The following is a 22,500-nucleotide window of genomic DNA, read 5'->3' as shown; positions in this document are numbered from 1 at the left end:
TCCTCTTCCTCTTTTTCCTCTACCTTTGCCTTTTCTACCTCCTCGTCCTCCTCTTCCTCCTCTCTGAAGGAAGCTTGTGTGTGTTTCAGTGTGTGTGTTCTGACAGTAATCAGTGTGTGTGTGTGTGTGTTTCAGTGGAGTGGGTCTGGCCCGTGCTCACTTTGAGAAGCAGCCCCCCTCCAACCTGAGGAAGTCCAACTTCTTCCACTTCGTGTTGGCGCTGTACGACCGGCAGGGCCAGCCGGTGGAGATCGAGAGGACGTCCTACATCGACTTCGTGGAGAAGGACAAGGTGAGCAGAACACACACACACACACACACACACACACACACACACACACACACACACACACACACACACACACACACACACACACACACACACACACACACACGGTCCTGCTGAAACTCAATATCGCTACATGTGGATTCATCCGCCGCTGAAAGTAGTCCCCAGTAAATTCCTCTGTTGAAATAAAATCAGCATTAATTTATTTAGATATTATAATCTAAAATTACAGCGGATAAGAAAAGGACAAAAATTACAGCTATGTTATTTAAATAAATCAAAATTAGATGAATAAATACATTTATAAATGAAAGAATAAAAATCAAAGTTCAAAACTAAATAAAACCTAAACACATCATAAATAAAAAGGAAGTAAAAGAATATCTGGATCATTTAGTGAGAATAATTACAATGATCACTGCTTGAATTGAAATGGAAACTGCATTATTTCCTCAGTTGTGCAAAATTTAGACCCTAATATTTTCGTGTAGGAACCAAAGGGCTCAGAGACCCAGACAGGAAGTCAGACGGTTGAGGGGGACGGACGGAAAGTTCCACCATTTACAAACACTAATAATAAGACTGGATAATAAGCGTAATAATATCCAGACAGGTTGAGAGGGTTCGCTGTTTGATCGACTGCCAGCTGGCACTGAAGTCCTCCCACACACACTCACCTCACACTGACCTCTACACACACACACACACACACACACACACACACACACACACACACACACACACACACACACACACACACACACACACACACACACACACACACACACACACACACACACACACACACACACACACACACTCTGGGGCTGAGCCAACACTCCTGGCTCAGTTGGCAGACATGGTGAAATAAAAGGAGAGTAAAAATTAAAAAATGAGGATTAAAAAAGAGAGTAAAAGAGGAAGAGGTCAGGAGAGGAAACAGACCATAATCATGAATAAAAACTGAAAGTAACGTATATTTTTATTGATCTGCAGAAGCACAAAGACAGAAATACATACAGGTATCGAAAAGAACAGAAATTAGAATAAAATAAATAAAAAGAGAGAATAAAACAGCTTTTGGAGACAAAGTTATACAAATATAATACAATGTATATTTAAAAACAGCACTCTGTGTTTGTCTGTGTTAATAACAGGGGAAATAATCTAAAATCAATGTGACTTATTCATTTCTATTGGATAAATGATGATTTATTTAAGGCATGTTTCCTAAAATGACCAAATACTGAATCACATTTGTGATTTTTAAGACAAAATGATGGGATATTTTGTCCAGGTTATAACAGACAGAGAGAAACAGGTGGTTTATAATTATGAATTGATATTTGTTTCATGTTTTGTTCCTTTTTATGCAGAAATATGTTTAAAATGCTGAAATGATCCAGAAAGAGCACTTCATGTACACAGGTTTGACTTTCACAGCTCAGCAGGACAGTAAAGGTTTTATTCTCACACCTTCTTCTTGTGTGTGTGTGTGTGTGTGTGTGTGTGTGTGTGTGTGTGTGTGTGTGTGTGTGTGTGTGTGTGTGTGTGTGTGTGACAGGAGTATAATGGAGAGAAGACCAACAATGGGATCCACTACAGGCTACAGCTCCTCTACAGCAACGGTGAGAGAACATTTTTGTTGCGTTTCTCAGATATTACATTTAGCTCTACAGAACAAATACTGAGGCGCTTTAGCATTCAGACCGTGCAAAGACAAGGCAGCTTTATCATATACAGCAGCTTTCAACAGTGCTTTTGCAAATATGAAAGAATTAAGAGCATTAGGAAACACATTTAGAAGCAGTGATCAGAAAGCAAACATGATAAATAAACACAAAACGAGCTCATATAGAATATCACAGGTATAACGTACAGGGTGAAAGGGGCAGGGCAGTGGAAGAGTAATGCACGGAATAAACAGGAACGTGCCGGACGTATGAACCCCTGCAGCGTCTCATTACTTACTTTCTGACCCTTCTGAGATCTGCATCAGGGTGCACCTTGGAAGCATTCATGCAAAAACAACTAGTGTAAGTATGAAGTATGCAAACTGAGACACAGCACGTGTGGGTTTTGCAAGTCTGGAACATCAGCTCAATATCCGGAGGACAGCTTAGTGAAAGAAGCTGTTATACGTGGATAAACAAAGTAGTATTTTCAGAAACTGGATGTTTTGTTTGGATGAAGAAGTGGTTAAACCTGGGTAAATAAAGACACAATATTCCTAGAAAAACAAAGCGATATTTGGAGGAAAAACACTGCAACAGAAGTACTGCTAGCTGTCTAACTCTGATGTGAGCGTCTTGTTTTTGAGTGTTTTCTCACACCATATTTCCCACATCACATCTCAAGGTAGTTGTAGAAGATGGTGCCTTGTTTATTTGATCTGAATTCAGAACCAGGATTCCTTTATTCAGATGCATTAGCTCTACCGTTAGCGCTGATCCACCAACTCCATCAGAAACAAGCGATTTAAAGCTGTTAGCTTGTCGTCGTGCAGAATAGTTCAGCCACTGCTTCTGACTTTTGGTTTGGCATGTACCTTAATGGTGTGAGAAATATCCTTTAAAGTGGCGTGCAATGTGTGAACTTCCCCATGAGATTACCTTTAAAGATGTCTCTGCTTCTCGAGCTGTAGATGAACAGGTGAAGGTGTGTGTCCTGTGAGGAAGGTACCTGGTCATAAAGTGTGTATTTAGCAGGATTTCCTGCAGAAGAACTGTTAACACACCTTGACTGACGGCATGAAATTAAAAGTGCAAATGGCAGCGTGTAGGTCAGCGTGTGTGTGTGTGTGTGTGTGTGTGTGTGTGTGTGTGTGTGTGTGTGTGTGTGTGTGTGTGTGGGTGTGTGGGTGTGTGGGTGTGTGGGTGTGTGTGTGCAGCTCAGGTGTGTGTGATTGATGAGGAGCAGCTAATGAGCGCTCCCTCAGGTGATCCTCCTGCAGGAGTTACATCTGTAGAGCAGCAGCGTCTATTAAAGGTCACTGAGGCGGGGGGGAGTTTAAGAGTGGAAAAAGTTTATCAGCACACACACACACACACACACACACACACACATACACACACACACACACACACACACACACACACACACACACATACATACACACACACACACACACACACACACACACACACACACACACACACACACACACACACACACACACACATACACACACACACACACACACACACACACACACACACACACACACACACACACACACACACACACACATCTGGAATATCTGACAGTGTATCTGAACTCTGTTTTGTCCATCGGAGGGAAAGTGTGGAAGGTTTTCTCTCTGATTCAGAACGAGGGGCTGCATGATGAATCCACGTGTTCTCGAAACTAAAATATTCAAAATATCTGAATTAAGTATTTTGTGTGTGTGTGTGTGTGTGTGTGTGTCATCAGACTAATGTGTGTGTGTGTGTGTGTGTGTGTGTGTGTGTCATCAGACTGATGTGTGTGTGTGTGTGTGTGTGTGTGTGTGTGTGTATGTGTGTGTGTGTGTGTGTGTGTGTGTGTGTCAGACTATGTGTGTGTGTGTGTGTGTGTGTGTGTGTGTGTGTGTGTGTGTGTGTGTGTGTGTGTGTGTGTGTGTGTGTATGTGTGTGTGTGTGTGGGTGTGTGTGTGTCATCAGACTAATGTGTGTGTGTGTGTGTGTGTGTGTGTGTGTGTGTGTGTGTGTGTGTGTGTCATCAGACTGATGTGTGTGTGTTTCCTGTGTTTCAGGCATCAGGACAGAACAGGATCTGTTTGTGCGGCTGATAGACTCCATGACCAAACAGGTGAGAAGATCTGTCTGTTATTGAACACTGAAGAGGAAGTGCTCACAAGGCTCTGACACTTTCAAAATAAAAGCTTTTACCCTCAAACTTTGATGGGAAATACAACTCCAAGTAATCTTTGAAACCCTTCAATCCCTCCTCTCCTTTACTCCCTCTTTATTTTCCGGCTCTCCTCCCTCCTTCCTCTGGGATTTGAACCTGTGAAAGTGTTCTGGTCCAAAGAAAACCACAGAAATATTTCCAAATTGCTCCTCCTCCTCCTCCTCCTCCTCCTCCTCCTCCTCCTCCTCTTCCTCTCCTCCTCCTCCTCCTCCTCCTCCTCCTCCTCCTCCTCCTCCTCCTCCTCCTCCTGCGGCTTCATTCCTGAAGTTCAGTCTCTGCAGATCCTCCGCTCTGACAACATTTACATGAGAATATAAAGATTGGTTGGCCGGATTTTCGCCCTGAGATGCAGGGCAACAAAACCAGACAATAATGCATCATGTTGTTGTTGTTGTTGTTGTTGTTGTTGTTGTTGTTGTTGTTGTTGTTGTGGTGGTCCTTTTTGGTACAAAATGACAGCTTATTTACAGCTTTAAGAAAATACTACATAAATACACGTATGCCTCCCTAGACTTTATTGACGCACATTCCAGAAGCAGAAACAGTGAGTGTGGAGTTCTGTGGCCCCTGGGGGCCCGGACATCCAGTCTGTCCTCCTGGGAAATATGTTTCATTCATATTTCATTATATTATCGGAATTCATTCTTCTTCTTCTTCTCTTCTTCTCTTCTTCTCTTCTTCTTCTTCTTCTTCTTCTTCTTCTTCTTCTTCTTCTCCTTCTCTTCTTCTTCTTCTTCTTCTTCTTCTTCCTCTTCTTCCTCTTCCTCTTCTTCTCTTCCTGTAATAATTGTAATCTTTTTTTTTATTTGTATTTTTCTTAGTTTTTATTTGATTTAAATCCACACTTTTTTTATCCTTTCATTTTTATATTTTGTTATTATTTTTTTTAAACCTTTATAATTATTTTTGATTGAGTGATGGGGGGGGGGGGGGGTATATCTCTGTAGGGATCCCTTTGTATTTACTGAAAAGGAAAAACCAGTCAGCGAAAATGGAAGAAAATGAAAAAAATGATCCCTCCCTTACAGTCCATGAATCATATCTAAACACCTGTTAACCCCCCTCCCTCCTCACCTCCTCCCCCCCTCACCTCCTACACCCCCCCCCCCCCCCCGTCAGCATGTCCTGGATCGATGCAGCGACGGCTCCTCGACAAAGCGTCACCAAACCGATCGATACGTCCTAATGTGGCGCAGCGACGGCACACTGGAGACAATAATCCTGACATCTAACCCCCCACACCCCCTCTACACCCTCTACATGACTCCCCCACCAGCAGCCTGACAGGCCGGGCCCCAAGCATCGATTCCCCCACGCCGAGGGGCCCGGGGTCCGGGGGATTGTCAGAGCATTAATGCAGATTGTCCTGCAGAGACTCTCAGAGACGCTCAGCGGGACGAATTGAAGACATTCAGGAGACGCACACGGAAAGTTAGTCTGCACTCCACCCGATAAACACGGGGGCACTATGCGGTGCATGTGAGGACCCGAGAACACCCCAAAGATCGACATCCTCCTTATAAAAACAAGCTTCCCTTTGGTGTATATGATAAGACTGTAGAGTAAAACAAATGCAGACTGCACACACTCCGGTAGACGTGATGTAGAGGGAGATGTGTGTGTCAAAGACCCTGAAATCTGACCTTAACTTTGACTTAATTCAAACCTGACGTCTGAACCAAGTCTGGACGGTCAGACGGATAAAGAAGAGAAGACAATGAAAAATATCCCCTATATTTCTGCCACTTTTAGAACATTTCATTGCTGTCCCTGAACGTCCTCACTTCCTAAAACACAAGAATAGTCTCATTTAATTCCCTTACTAAAAATCTCTGTATTTCATATAAACTCAAAAAATGTCTTCAGTTTCCCCCGAATGATGTGACTTTCTGTCCCAAATTCTTGAAATCTCCTTCCGAAGACGTTCCTCACTTTCTTTTATCACTCAGACTTAAATTTCCAATTCATAAAATGTCCTACGTCCCCAAATTGTTCTTCCTGTCCAGAAAATATCCTCTGCCCCCAAATGTTTCCTCACTTACGCAAAATCTCTCTTAGAGCCTGTCCTCACAATACCGGTCCAAACCTGCAGGCGGTCCTCACAAAGACAGAAATACAGGCATGTTCACACTCACAGCAGAAATGTGGACGTTAACCCACAAACAGGCATGAAAGTGGACACACACACACACACACACACACACACACACACACACACACACACACACACACACACACACACACACACACACACACACACACACACACACACACACACACACACACACACACACACACACACACACACACACACACACACACACACACAGATACTCACAGGAGTCCTGCTTCAGGAATGATGATGTATAAATATCGACCTGTAAATCTACACACAGTATGTGGCCTGTGTGTGTGTGTGGGAGTGTGTGTGTGTGTGTGTGTGTGTGTGTGTGTGTGTGTGTCTGGTGCTATCCACATCCCTCCTGGTCAAACTGGAGCATTTTAATCCAGAGGAACAGAGCCAGCATCAGGATCAATAATGCAGAAGTGGTCGTTATCCTAAAAGTATTGTACCCCAGGGGTGTGTGTGTGTGTGAGTGTCTGTGTGTGCAGGGCGGAGGTCTGTTTTGACTATAAAGGTGGATGAGGTAGTGGTAGGTCATCATCACACACACACACACACACACACACACACACACACACACACACACACACACACACACACACACACACACACACACACACACACACACACACACACACACACACACACACACACACTCTTACTGGAGTTCATTTACAACCACCAGGGTATTACACACACACACACACACTCAGCGGTCATCCGTCATCCGGACGCTGACATGACAGCTCTGTGGGGGTGAGGAGGGGGGAGGCGAGAGGGGGCTTCATCCTGGGGCGCCGACCGCCATCTGGCAGGGAATTCTGGGAAGTTTGAGACCACCAGAGGAGGAGGAGGTTGGCGGCCATGTTTGACTTTGTTGTTGGTGTTCTGGTCCAATCAGAGTGAGGGGGGAGGGTTTCAATACCCACTTACCAAAAGAGAGTCTCAACCAATCTCTCACGTTTAATGAAATCTCAATCTCCAAAAATGTCAAACTTTTCCTAAACTGTACTCGTTACAACGTGCCTCCGAACACTCGCGCTCCTATTGGCTAGCGCTCTAATACATGCACGTGATAGACCAAGTGACGGGACATACAGTTAATGTGGAATGTCAAAGCATGACCTTCTTTTCTGCCACTCCTACGACTCATGAACAAAAACTAACCAATTACAGTCAAATAAAACCCCTTATTTCAGTGTTTTTAAATTGATTTTATTTTGGTAATTGAGTGTCTGTGTTTCTGTCCCTCAGCCCATCCTCTACGAAGGTCAGGACAAAAACCCAGAGATGTGTCGCGTCCTCCTCACCCACGAGATCATGTGCAGGTAAGAAACGCTCAGCAGACACTCTTTTTACAGAGCTGCAGCATGTCGTATTTCTGTGTTGGACCATGAAGGCACCAGTCCAACATTAGCCGCCTTTAGCTTAGCGGTGGTGACGTGAAGTCATGTGACCGTGCTGTAGTTCCTTTATAGCCCAACATTAGCCGCCTTTAGCTTAGCGGTGGTGACGTGAAGTCATGTGACCGTGCTGTGGTTGCTTTATAGCCCAACGTTAGCCGCCTTTAGCCTAGCGGTGGAGACGTGAAGTCATGTGACCATGCTGTAGTTCCTTTATAGCCCAACATTAGCCGCCTTTAGCTTAGCGGTGGTGACGTGAAGTCATGTGACCGTGCTGTAGTTCCTTTATAGCCCAACATTAGCCGCCTTTAGCTTAGCGGTGGAGACGTGAAGTCATGTGACCGTGCTGTAGTTCCTTTATAGCCCAACATTAGCCTCCTTTAGCTTAGCGGTGGAGACGTGAAGTCATGTGACCGTGCTGCGGTTCCTTTATAGCCCAACGTTAGCCGCCTTTAGCCTAGCGGTGGAGACGTGAAGTCATGTGACCGTGCTGCGGTTCCTTTATAGCCCAACGTTAGCCGCCTTTAGCCTAGCGGTGGAGACGTGAAGTCATGTGACCGTGCTGTAGTTCCTTTATAGCCCAACGTTAGCCACCTTTAGCTTAGCGGTGGAGACATGAAGTCATGTGACCGTGCTGTGGTTCCTTTATAGCCCAACGTTAGCCGCCTTTAGCCTAGCGGTGGAGACGTGAAGTCATGTGACCGTGTTGTAGTTCCTTTATAGCCCAACGTTAGCCGCCTTTAGCCTAGCGGTGGAGACATGAAGTCATGTGACCGTGCTGTGGTTCCTTTATAGCCCAACATTAGCCGCCTTTAGCCTAGCGGTGGAGACGTGAAGTCATGTGACCGTGCTGTGGTTCCTTTATAGCCCAACGTTAGCCGCCTTTAGCTTAGCGGTGGAGACGTGAAGTCATGTGACCGTGATGTAGTTCCTTTATAGCCCAACATTAGCCGCCTTTAGCCTAGCGGTGGAGACGTGAAGTCATGTGACCGTGCTGTGGTTCCTTTATAGCCCAACGTTAGCCTCCTTTAGCCTAGCGGTGGAGACGTGAAGTCATGTGACCGTGCTGTAGTTCCTTTATAGCCCAACGTTAGCCTCCTTTAGCCTAGCGGTGGAGACATGAAGTCATGTGACCGTGCTTTGGTTCCTTTATAGCCCAACGTTAGCCGCCTTTAGCTTAGCGGTGGAGACGTGAAGTCATGTGACCGTGCTTTGGTTCCTTTATAGCCCAACATTAGCCGCCTTTAGCCTAGCGGTGGTGACGTGAAGTCATGTGACCGTGCTGTGGTTCCTTTATAGCCCAACATTAGCCGCCTTTAGCTTAGCGGTGGTGATGTGAAGTCATGTGACCGTGATGTAGTTCCTTCATAGCCCAACATTAGCCGCCTTTAGCTTAGCGGTGGTGACGTGAAGTCATGTGACCGTGATGTAGTTCCTTCATAGCCCAACATTAGCCGCCTTTAGCTTAGCGGTGGTGACGTGAAGTCATGTGACCGTGATGTAGTTCCTTTATAGCCCAACATTAGCCGCCTTTAGCTTAGCGGTGGAGACGTGAAGTCATGTGACCGTGCTGTAGTTCCTTTATAGCCCAACATTAGCCGCCTTTAGCTTAGCGGTGGAGACGTGAAGTCATGTGACCGTGCTGTAGTTCCTTTATAGCCCAACATTAGCCGCCTTTAGCTTAGCGGTGGAGACCTGAAGTCAACATTGGCATCAGAAGAAACAAACACAGCCTTGTTGTTATATACCCTCTGTGTGTGTGTGTGTGTGTGTGTGTGTGTGTGTGTGTGTGTGTGTGTGTGTGTGTGTGTGTGTGTGTGTGTGTGTGTGTGTGTGTGTGTGTGTGTGTAAGAGTAAAAAAAGAGCAGCTGTTGGTGTGTTGTTGATCACACCAATCAACACATTTCTCGGCTGTCAGCTGAGAGTTAATGGTTTTACTGGTTCGGGCTCAGGAGTGAAGAAGAACAAGAGAGTGTGTGTGTATGTTTGTGTGTGTGTGTGTGTGTGTGGGAGTAAAAAGAGAACACACACACACAAACACACACACCTGGAGCTGCAGTCTCTGAGCATCTTTGTGTGTCTCATGTTGACAGGAAAACACGTTTGGATTTATTCTACGTTCTATTTATAAACCAGTTTGAGCGTCAGGTATAAAAACCAATTCACATGTGCACGAAAGAACACAAATCCTCTGATCCAAACTGGTTTAAATGTGGAGTTAACTGGTCAATCTGTGAACTGGTTTACATTGCCTTGAATTGAATCAATTTGCTTGTTAACTGGTTTATGTGTTTACTGAACTGGTTGATTTGTAAACTGGTTTAGATGTGAATAGATTTGGCAAAACTTGGGAATAAACTGGTTTATATCAGCAGTAAACTGGTTGATCTGTAGATTGGCTTGGATTTGCATCAGTTGGTGAGTTAACTGGTTTAGATAAAAAGGAATTGGATTGTTTTTCTCACGTATTAAGCTCTCGGTGTTCAGTGAGGTTTGACAGAAACAGTGTCTGGTTGACCTCTCCTCGAGTCTCCTCTCTAACCCCCCCCCCCGATAGAGCTTCATCTCCATAGCGGCGGCTGTCTGTCTGTCTTCAGTCATTATGTGATGAGTGGATTATTACCCAGCACTCCCTGATGGACGCTGTGTTTCCACTCACTAATGAGAGAGGGATCAGTGACTCAGCGTCTCTCAGGTGGATCTTTAAGGTGTCCCAGTTCACCTGCAGAACATCCAGTCACACCTCTACAAACCGCCGTGAAACCAAGTACCTTTATCAGACAGCTGCAGAGATCCTGGGTTAAAGGAAACCAGTTGCACTAAATGTTCACAGTTTTTCCCTTATCTTGGTTTTATACTTTAGAAATCCCTTAAAATAAGTTAGATTGTTGCACAAAGGGTCAGAAACTAAGTCAGAACTAAATCTACTTCCAGTTTGTTTGCAGACATTAAAACCAACGAGGCCAATGGATGCCTTTAAGTCTTCCTTAACTATATAAACCTCTTAAGTTACATAAGCATTAAGAGACATCAGTGAGAACACTTCAGCGTTTTTGTGCAACCAGCAGATGATCCTACAATAAAAACAGGCGTGTAGTAAAGGTTAGGTTTAGAGAGGGAGGATGGACCTGAGACGTGCATTTTAAAGAAACTCAAACCAGTCTCTAAGCTGAAGTCTGGCCTCTGGTGTCAGTGGTCTGTTCTCCAGTCAGTTTGTGTTGGAATACTTCCTGAAATGGACGTATTTAAGGAGAAACCTTAAGGGTTTTTGTGCAACAAGCCAATGATCTTACAAAACACAATCTCATGGTGAAGACGAAGTTGAAGGGTGATCATGGTCTTGGTTAACTGTTGGAAAAAGTGACTTAAGACATGTGTGGTTTCATCAGAAACTACAATTTTTCACTCAACTTAACTAAGTCCTTTTGTTGCTTGAACTTAAGTCTGGTTTTCCGTAACACATAGAAATGTAAAATCCAATTTTCTTGAGGACCAGTGAAGTAATCTGAGATGTTCTCAAGTGAAATTGTGTCAGAAATCTTCCAGAAATGGCATTTTGAGACCAAGACATCCTGCCTTTGCCATGCAGTAGAGGAGGGTTTTTTTTGTGTGTGTGTGTGTGTGTGTGTGTGTGTGTGTGTGTGTGTGTGTGTGTGTGTGTGTGTGTGTGTGTGTGTGTGTGTGTGACCTCTCCGTGTCCATCATTGCTGCAAATTAACAGATCTTAAACGGGACTCTGCCGCTTTCCAAAACTACCGATCACAGCCCGGTGAGTGGCCATGTTGGCTCTTCTTTCTGCCAGCCCCCCCCCCCCCCGCTGTGCTGGCAGGCACCGGGCGGTGCCGGGCAGTAAACCCTGTTTCTCTTCCAGGATCATCAGGCCTGGCGAGGTGTTCAGGGCCGGCGGATAATTACAGCACTTGCCCTTTGAAAGCTCGCTGTGATCCGAGTGCCGGCCTCTCAAGAGATGCCCGTTATTTATTTTACTTCTTTGTGTGATTTCTGACAAGCCCGGACAAAACCTCCCCCAGGAGAGGAGGAAGAGGAAGTGTGTGTGTGTGTGTGCGTGTCAGTCAGTTGGTGTGCAATCTTGAAAATAAAATAACCAACACATTTAATTTCTTTCCTCTGGCTAATTAGGTTTTTGTTGTCTTCTTTGTTGGTTTTTGAAATTTAGAAAAATGGGCGTACTTAAGGAGAAACTTAAGGGCTTTTGTGACAGTCCAGAAACAAATGTGTATAAATCAAATATCTTGAGGACCAGTGAAGTTTTTAATTGAAATTAGATTTATTCCAGTCAGTTTATATTGGAAATCTTTCAGAAATGGAGTTTTTGAAATTGAAAAATCCTGCAGAAATGGACTTACTTAAGGAGAAACTTAAGATTGTTTGTGCAACTGGTGAGACACAGAAGTGTATAAATCAAAAATGTTGAGAACCAGTCAAGTTTGCATTGATTCGAGATGTTGCCACTCATTTTGAGTTGTAAATCGTCCAGTTATAGGTATTTAAGATTTAAGAAATCCTGTAGTAACGGGTGTTCTTAAGGAGAAACTTAAGGTTATTTTTGCAACCGGCCACACATCGAAATGTTAAATCCAAATATCTCGAGGACCTGTGAAGTTTGGCATCAACCGGGATGTCCTCTAGTCAGTTTGTGTCTCAAATCTTCCAGAAATGTCTGTATAAAATCTAGTAGCAGAAAAGGGCGTACTTAAGGAGAAACCTAAGGGCTTTTGTGTGCAACCTCCCGATTATCGTACAGAGTGTCCTCTTTGCAGCAGAGACCAGGGACAGAATGAGTGACAGCGGCAAACTACACACACACTGTTTGTTTTATTTTATCTGTTTTCCCCCTCACACACACACACACACACACACACACACACACACACACACACACACACACACACACACACACTCTCTCTGGTCTGTGTGTGTTGTTGCTCTCAGTCATTAGCCGGCCGCGGTGTTAGCCTGTTTGCGGCCCGGGGGGAAACGTCATTAAGGCGATATTGTGGACGCTCAGCCAAGGTTTGTTTTTGTCTTTGGAAAGGGGCCCCGGGTCCCCGAGGCCCTCAGAGCTCCTGGGGTCCGGTTTGTTTATAACGGTGTGAGGAGGCTGTCAGCGCCGTGGCACCGGTGGGTTTCCACAGCTAATTGGTCTCCTGGAAGTTCTGCTAATGGCTGCGAGTAGCTGGGGGAATAAATTATTGTGGCGCATCCTATGGCAACAGTCACACACACACACACACACACACACACACACACACACACACACACACACACACACACACACACACACACACACACACACACACACACGGCGCTTAGTTTATGATTTTTCTCTACTTAGAGATCAAACGGCGTGATAAATGATTCATAAAGCGTCTCGTTTGGCATTCGCTGCTCGATTTGACGCTTGTTTGTCAAATGGCAATGTGATTCAGGACAGCGTGGGGCGGATGCTCGGGTAATTGGACGTCGCGGGTCGCGTGAGATATGATTAATTTTTAAGAATTACCGGAAGATATGTTAACGAGGAAGAAGAAGACGAGGAGGAGGAGGAGGAGGAGGAGGAGGAGGAGGAGGAGGGTTCATTGTGCGTCGAGCAGCTTGTCAGGAGATTACAGAGCGGGAAACGTGAGGCTGTTAATGAGAGATGATGCTAACATCTCCATCTCACACACACACACACACACACACACACACACACACACACACACACACACACACACACACACACACACACACACACATTACTGTAAACCCATTCTGACAAATCTCTCACACTGGCTGGAGGAGATCTGAAGTGGTTCACATTAAATCATCTCATCCTGTTAGAGAGACGACAGATATACAACCATCAAACACTCAGTCAATTAATGGATCAGTCAATTAATGGATCAGTCAATTAATGGATCAGTCAATTAATGGATCAGTCAATTAATGGATCAGTCAATTAATGGATCAGTCAATTAATGGATCAGTCAATTAATGGATCAGTCAATTAATGGATCAGGCGATTAATTGAATCATTGAAAAATGTTTTGAGTATTTGTTAATTAGTGCAATAAGTCCAAGTAATTTTGAACATTGTAAAATACTATATACATTATATATAAATATATAAATATACAGAAGAGAATTAAAAAAATATAAAACAAATAAAAAGTCAGACTTGGTTGCAGTCAATATTAAAGAGGATACATTTAATAAAGGATATATAATGTAAACATATCAATACACACGGTAACATACGGTAACATACGGTAACACACGGTAACACACGGTAACATACGGTAACACACGGTAACACACGGTAACATACGGTAACATAAGAACAATACAAACCTCCTTAAAGATCTAAACACATTCACATAAATCTAATATGTTTCATCAGAAATGTAGTTTGATATTCAAAGTATTTTATAGCGTAAGTTTATACATACACATAAAATACAAATGTGTAATTATATAGAAATGTTCATTTACATAAACAAAACAAACCATAAATATATCACGGAACACATTCATGAACTAAAAGCAGATCAAAGGAATCTGTGGAGAAGTCAATCAAAGGAAAGGGAATAAAGTGTTTCCTACGTCCAGAATATAAACGCACTCATTTCTGTTTGCTGTAAATGAAACGTGTATTCATCTGTGAGTGCGCTCAGTTATAAATACCCTCTGTTAGCCCCCCTGTGGTGCGTTCACTGACCTCCTCTCTCTGATGGATATTAATGTGTTGGATCCATCCTGCTGCTGTAAAACATGCAAAGCTGACCCGCCTGCACACACACACACACACACACACACACACACACACACACACACACACACACACACACACACACACACACACACACACACACACACACACACACACACACACACACACACACACGGGATGCCTCCACTGGTTTCATGTTGGCCGCCGCTCTGCCCTCTGGGTACCTGGACGGGCTGCTGGTTTGGTGAGCAGCTGTCCGGTTGGTTGGCTGGCTGGTTGTCAGGGCGATGGCACGGGGGTCGAGGTGTGTGTGTCTGGGTGTGTGCGCATGTGTGTGGAGGGGGGGTCCACAGTGGTGCCTCCATCGCTGGGCTTCGTCCAACTGCTGGTGACCTTGGCTTGGACCCCACCCAGCTGGACAGAGAGAGAGAGAAAGTGTGTGTGTGTGTGTGTGTGTGTGTGTGTGTGTGTGTGTGTGTGTGTGTGTGTGTGTGTGTGTGTGTGTGTGTGTGTGTGTGTGTGTGTGTGTGTGTGTCACAGAGCTGCTTTTCAAAATAAAATCATTTAGAAATGTGTTTTGCTTCCAGGTCTTTTCTGACTCTCCCCATGCTGTTATCGTTTATTATTGCTGATGATGCATTCAGGTGCAAACTGTTCACAGATTCATTCTTTCCACATTTTTCACACATTTCTGAATTTTACATTTTCCCCCAAAAATATAAAACTTTAACTTGTTTTTTGGATTATCTGAATATAACCTCCCATCCCTGACTTTATAAAGCCTTAAGACAAGTATATATGTTCAAGTATATTCTGCAGAAGCTGTGAAACAGACGCACGCTACAGACACGTCAAACACTCAGGTTTATAAATCTAACGTGGTGGTTTGTTCTCTTTCAGTCGGTGTTGTGACAAGAAGAGCTGCGGGAACCGCAACGAGACGCCCTCTGACCCCGTCATCATCGACAGGTAGGAACCCTCACACACACACACACACACACACACACACACACACACACACACACACACACACACACACACACACACACACACACACACTCTGTTTCATGCTGTCCTCCTGCTCAGGACGCTGCTTCATGTTTCTCTGACACACGCTGGATCTGCTTCGGTGTGCTGATGCATTGAACACAGTAAGTGGAATTAAAGTGGGAAGAAACATAAATATATAACCAAAGTGCGACAAGGTGAAAGAAACGTGAGTTTAGAGTGGTGACGTTCTGCAGAGATGTGCAGAATTGTGAGAGGAATGAGCACATATAATGACAGATATAAAGACGGTTTGTAGTTTTGAGGAATCTGAGGTTATAAATGAGAGTAAAGGTGACTGTAGACGAGCGTTCTGGCTGTGTGTGGTGTTGGTGCTCTCATGGATCTGCTGCTGCGTTACAAACACTGCTGAATATTTTCCAAATCATCCTTCAGGTTTTAGTTTCTTCCTCTATGGTTTTATTGAATCTCTATGAATGTGCACGGACTTGAAGCGCTCTGCAGAAAAAGAGAATCCTTTACACACGTCTTTAAAAATGAGAGTGAGCTGAGGGTCTTGGATCTGATTTATATAAACTTGGTCCTTAAATGTGCTTTTTCAAAATACAAGCTCATTCAGTTTTCACAAAGAATCATGCCTCATTGTAACCCCATCTCACACCTTGAGAGGTAGACTAAAGCTGAGTTAGGACAGTCCTCAGGGAGCTGCAGGACCCTCACAATGTCCTCACAGTCCTCTGTTTATTCAGAGACTGAGGCTCTCCAAACCTCCTGTCGGTTTCCTCACCTCTCGCTGTGTGAAGTGTAATCAACACCAGAGAGTTCACTGTCACAGAAACACAGAAATAAATAAAATATTAAATAAAAACAACTTGGAGTCCGGGGGCTCTGTCAGCGCCGAGACGTTCTCTCCTCCTCTGGATTAGTTTTGATCCTGGATCTCTGTGGAAGAAATGCTTTCTATCATCCAAGTATTTATCTGGAAACCAAAGAACCAACCTCATACTTTAGATATTTTCTGAAACCGGTCAGATATGATGTTGGATCAATTATCTGGAAATGAATGGGGAGAATAGAGCTTTGAAGGACCTAATATGCAAATGAAATATAACATTTTAGAGAAAACATTTACAAATGCAAGAAATAAAGACTGAAGACATAATACACACAATTTGAGAACATTCTGAAAGGACAGCCTTCCTTAGAACAAAAAATAAATACGAGAAATTTGAGTAAAAAAGCAAAAAGTTTGAGTTTTTTCAAGAATTTCATTTTGAAAATTCAGAAAACATTTAGAATTAAAAATATATTTTGTTGCAAAACAAAATTAAATCTGCTAATTTTGAGAATTAAAAAAGAAATGTGGAAAATAATCTTAAGTTTGAGGGAAGAATCTGAAGAAAGTAGAAACTAGTTGAAAATCCTCAAAGAAGATATGATTCTGAAATGGACGATGAAGCTTAACCGGCACTTTTTGTGTTGGGAGTATTTCTGTATATGTCTTCCTCCACCTCTACAGTCCCGGCTGGGATGAGTCTTGGTTCAGTTCTGATCCATCGTCACATATTAGATCAACTCCCCTCAGTGTGAACACTAACAGCCAATCAGAGAGCTCCGCTGCGCAATCCTTTATTAACAGCTCGTCCTCGTTTTAATCCCTCACCTTCATCACCCCCTCACCCCCCCTCAACCCCTCACCCTCGTGTCCTTGGTGTGGGCGGCTGTCCGTCACGACGCCCCGCTGTGATTGGTCAGGTCGCGGCGGTGGGAGGAAAACGACCTCAAAGAGGGGGTCAGGGGGGAGGGGGTGGGGGTCCGTGTTGGCTCGTTAGAGAGGCCTTGGACTGGGGCCAGCAGACACACACACACACACACACACACACACACACACACACACACACACACACACACACACACACACACACACACACATTCTATATTCAGGCAGTCACACTTTGCATATGTGAGAGAAAATGCATACATTACACTCATGTTCATACATGTTAGAAGAGTAACAAGACACACACACACACACACACACACACACACACACACACACACACACACACACACACACACACACACACACACACACACACACACACATCTGTCCACTCACCTTAGACTGTGTGTGTGCGTGTGTGTGTGTGTGTGTGTGTTTGTGTGTGTGTGTTGATGGGTGTTTTCAGGGGCTTTGTCACCTCTCTGTGTGTTCTGTCACACATGAGATGGACTCTATACGTCCGACATCCACAGACGCAATGCATTGTGGGTAGAGCTGACTCCACTGTATGTCAGGAGGAAGAGGACAGAGATCTGTGAGACGATAACGTGGCGTATCTATTATTTTAAACCTTATTTTAATCAGCTCCAGTCTCCATATGTTTCTGTGTTAAAGTGCTGCCAGGAAACAATCTCTCTGTGGGTCAGAAAGGGTTTACTGAGTCCACAGATATGGAGGTGGGGTCAGATGTCTGGTCAGACGGCAGAGACAGCTTACGGAGAATAAATAGGGGATGGATGTCCGGTGGGTCTGTGGGGGACGAGTGGCAGGCAGCAGGCTGACACTGAGACTGAGATTTCTGATCCTTTCTTTACTCTCCTTTTTTCTGGAGAGGAAGTAAAGGAACCAGGAGCTCTGGATCTATTTGTTGTTGGAGGTGCGATATCTGACTCACAGCTTTAAGACGTGAAGACACTATTATTTAAATGCAGGATTCTCACCTGAAAGAGGGCGGGGCTTAATTTAGACAGGAAGTGATGTCAGCGCCTCATGCTGTATTCATCTGTCAGAAGGAGCGGAGATCAAACAGAAGACTTTCTCACATCAGAAAATCCTCTCACAACATTTGAATAAATCTGCAGATAATCACAGGTCAGAGGTCACAGACAAATGTGATCACAGAGGATAAAGAGAGGAAATAAAAGAGCGGTAAAGAGCATTGTGTTAGACTGTGTGTGTGTGTGTGTGTGTGTGTGTGTGTCAGTTTGATTTACTTCAGCGAGACGTGAATTCTGAACATTAAACTGCTTTACTGTAACTGCTGAGCTGTATCATTTGCATGATCGGTCACTAAACACACAAAAATACCCCCCCCCATACACACATTCACACACTATGCATATATATGTGTGTGTGTTTGTGTGTGTGTGTGTGTGTGTGTGTGTGTGTGTGTGTGTGTGTGTGTGTGTGTGTGTGTGTGTGTGTCAGAGGGGGTCAGTAATAAATTCTGCATTTCTTAACAGGCGCTAAAATGCAGAGAAACAAGCAGTGCTGCAGTAAATCACTGCCGAGTGTGGGTCCGCACATATCTGCGTGTGTGAGTGTGTGTGTGTCTGTGTGTGTGTGTGTGGGGGGGGGGTGTATTCCCTGGGTTAGTGGACTAGTATCACTGTCCTGTCTTGTCCTAATTAAAGCTGGCGAGCTACTGAGAATTTATTTGAAAGATTACAGAGAGGAAACAAAGACTGTCTCTACCACCCCCGGAGATGTCCCGCCCATTAGCCTATCATGTACAATGTGTTGGAGCGCTATCCAATGGGAGCATGACTGTTCCATAGTGATGTCACTATGTAAAGGGAGACACACACACACACACACACACGTCTGTCCTCTCACCTTAGACTGTGTGTGTGCTTGTGTGTGTGTGTGTGTGTGTGTGTGTGTGTGTGTGTGTGTGTGTGTGTGTGTGTGTGTGTGTGTGTGTGTGTATGTCTGCAGAGAGAGAAAAACCAAACGAGATGAGAGAGGAATAATATATCTCAGTAATTTGGGGGTCGTAATAAAACCCTCCTTTTTTAGTTTTCAAATGTGAATCTGCAGCTCAGTGTGTGTGTGTGTGTGTGTGTGTGTGTGTGTGTGTGTGTGTGTGTGTGTGTGTGTGTGTGTGTGTGTGTGTGTGTGTGTGTGTGTTTAATGGCCGCTTCCTGCAGAGGCAGCAGTTACTCTGCTGTAATATTGCTGTTAGATCGGGGACATAAATATTCTCTGAGTGTCGGGGCGGAGAGGAGGCCGAGCTGTAATTACCCAGAACACACCTCTGCATCCCCCCCAACACCTACTTTAATGGCCAGGCCTTACATGGAGGTCATGACCCCCACACACACTCTCACACACACTTGTTCCTCTAACACTGGTGATGTGATCTGCAGAGAGGAGAGTGTGTGACCTTAGTCTCCACCCTCCTGCAGGGACACGCCTCGTATCAAACCCAACACCTCCATGTGAGCAGCCAATGAGCTTCACTTATTTATTCAAACTTGTATTTCCTTATTCTTCTGATCTCCAGTCACTCACATTCCACGCTTCTTATCTTAAATGTCAAATGCGTGGTGTGTTTAAAAAGCAGAATAAAGCTTAAACTACATTTCCCATCAGCCCCGTTGCTTCTCTGGAGAAGCTTTCCCAGCGGTTCCCTTCAGATGCCAGCTGGACCACATTAAGGGAAAATTTAAGGGGAAAGTCAAGGCCTCTGAGCCTGTTTATGTGTTTATCTTTATTTTAAATCACACGAAGCTCCTGCTCTCCGTCTGCTCAGATGTTTTATCGTCTCCGGGGAGGAAACCGTTCGGAAACCTTCTACTGTTTGATCGGTTTGTTTTCCTAACATCATTTCAATCCGTGTTATTGTTCAGTGAGTCAAAGTTAAAGCTCCACTATCATCCTCCTCTTCTTCATCACAGGATATTAACAGAGCCTGTCTCTGATTGGCTGACACCCCAAACAGATCAGTGTCCCATAACCCCCTCTGTTTCAGGCCTGCTCCTGAAGAGCTGATTCTGTGTCTGTGGCTTTAAATGCTAATGAGCTGCTGCTGGCCACGCCCCTCTGAGAGCTGATTGGTTTAAAGAAACAGAACGGTGCTCTAGGAGGAGATCCAAGTGATCAGGTGATTTGGAGATTTTATAGAGATGGATCAGGACAAAAAAAGGGGGGGGGGGTCTGTGTTCCTGAAACTTTAGAGGGGGGGAGGATACATAGTTATGTAGAAGAGACATGGAGAAGTGATTTTAAACAAGAGGCGTCTTTTAATCTGTTCCTGTTTTCTTCCTGATCACATGGTCTGCAGTCCTTAATGGATGGTTTGATCATGTACTGGTTTCCCTTTGCTTTCCAAATTAACCCTTAAAACACTAAACAGGACAGAGCTGGTTTTTTGTTTTTGTTTGTAGTATTGGGAGTGTGGAGCATCACAGAGGTGCAGTTTTCTGTGCATGTCAAGGGTCTGCAGAAGCTAAAACCTCTGTGGGGGAGCTTCTCTCCCCCACTCTGGGAACAGTCCCCCCTTTCAAACACCAGAGAACAGCACTGGGAGACCCTCACAGAGGTGCAGCTGTTAGCAGGGTGAGAATGTGACGGACCCTATGGAAGGTTAACTCCACAGGGGGGGGTGGTGGTGTCGGTGGGGAGGTTATCAGCCCCAGTGGACCCTTCCCAGCAATCGGAGCGCATCGATCGGGCGAGCGAGGCCCATCGGAGCCGGACAGATTAAGAGTATAGATTTACAATAAAAGCAGGACATTATGGGCTGCGAGGCTAAAATTGAAAGGAGAGAGAGAGATGGGGGGGGGGGGGGGGTCTGCTGCAGAGGTTTCTGGGTAATTCGAGTGCAAGGATGTGGGTGCCGGCTTCGTGTTAATGGCAATGCTTCATGGGTAAAGTGACATCAGGTTGGTGGTGTTTTATTTTGAAGGAGCTGCTGATGAGACTCTGGACCGATGTAAAGAAACAAACAGGCCAGGTTTACAGATAGAACTACATTACCCATCAGCCCCAGGTGAAGTGAATTATTGTTTTACGTCTTTTAATATAATTTTGTTTCCAGAATACAATGTTAATAAAACAGCTGATTCCTACGTTTTATAGTGGTTGCAAATGGGCTAAATCATACTAAAAAGGGCTGAGTGACGCCTGACACAAGGTTTAGAGCTAGAACTACATTACCCATCAGCCCTGTGTAACGTAATATGAGGTTGTACTGGCGGTGGCGATTTAGAGTCACTAATAGATTAGATTTTGCTCCAAAATTGAACGTCTTTAATCCACCGCTCAAACTTGTTCTGTATTTAGTAATGAGAGTGATCTGTGTTTAATGTCAGAAGTCCGAAAGGTTTTTATCTAAACTCGTTTCGTGTTTTTGAGACGAGTTCAGTTTATATTTTGCAGCTTTTAGAAAAACGTTGTATTCCTGCAGAAACAGAACGAGAGGTCGGAGGTTAAATCATGGACCTGTTTTTAGAGTCCTGTTTACTTTATGTGACCGAGAGCAAGAATAACTGCCAGTGTGTGTTTGTGTGTGTGTGTGTGTGTGTGTGTGTGTGTGTGTGTGTGTGTGTGTGTGTGTGTGTGAGAGAGACCTCTGCCTCTGTTTATTTTCCTCTCCAGAATAACGACATCATGTTTGTTTACAGTAGAAACAGAGGAGGAGGAAGATGGAGGTTTTCCTTGGAGCTTCTCTTTACTCTCTCAGACATCTATACATGTGTGTGTGAGTGTGTGTGTGTGTGTGTGTGTGTGTGTGTGTGTGTGTGTGTGTGTGTGTGTGTGTGTGTGCGTGTGTGTGTGTGTGTATTTCACTTAGTTTTTGACCATTTATTGTTATTTATGTCAACCTCTGCGTCCTTGAGATTTCCTCTCGATACAAAGCTAGCAGCCGTTGGAGTCAGGACCTGTTTTGCATGCTGTTGCTTTAGATCATCTTTGTAATTGTCTTATTGTCCCAGCATCGAGCTTCGTGAGACAAAGGGACACAAAACAACCAGACGTTGACGACAGAACTGTGTCTCCTTTTATACTCTGGTACAGGCACGACAGATAGTCCATTAAAACCACATCAGAGTAGAGACTATGACCCATCAAAGATACAACAATGAATAAAATCCCACTGACCCATGGACACGAGACAGGAACCAGTTACCAGCTCAGTGAACCCGGACATGTTGAGACCCCAAAGACCAATGTTAGAGATGTTTAGTAGGGGTCTCCAGAACATGCAAACTGCAGGATGCTAACCTGCAGATGTTGGGCAAT

General features: G+C 44.4%; 1 protein-coding gene across 3 annotated transcripts in view; it reads left to right on the top strand.

Moving 5' to 3' along the window:
- LOC134860128 (transcription factor COE3-like) overlaps positions 1-22,500 on the top strand; it is a 103,083-nt gene that overhangs the window by 14,771 nt on the left and 65,812 nt on the right. For all 3 annotated transcript variants that reach the window (XM_063876969.1, XM_063876970.1, XM_063876968.1), the window contains exons 2-6: positions 136-292; positions 1,854-1,917; positions 4,044-4,099; positions 7,581-7,654; positions 15,363-15,431. In XM_063876969.1, coding sequence (XP_063733039.1) covers positions 136-292; positions 1,854-1,917; positions 4,044-4,099; positions 7,581-7,654; positions 15,363-15,431 — 420 coding nt within the window. The remainder of the gene's footprint in view (positions 1-135; positions 293-1,853; positions 1,918-4,043; positions 4,100-7,580; positions 7,655-15,362; positions 15,432-22,500) is intronic.

The sequence above is a fragment of the Eleginops maclovinus genome, chromosome 23 (genome assembly GCF_036324505.1).
Source record: "Eleginops maclovinus isolate JMC-PN-2008 ecotype Puerto Natales chromosome 23, JC_Emac_rtc_rv5, whole genome shotgun sequence".
NCBI classification, from domain to species: domain Eukaryota; kingdom Metazoa; phylum Chordata; class Actinopteri; order Perciformes; family Eleginopidae; genus Eleginops; species Eleginops maclovinus.
This window is presented reverse-complemented; position numbering and strand designations above follow the sequence as displayed.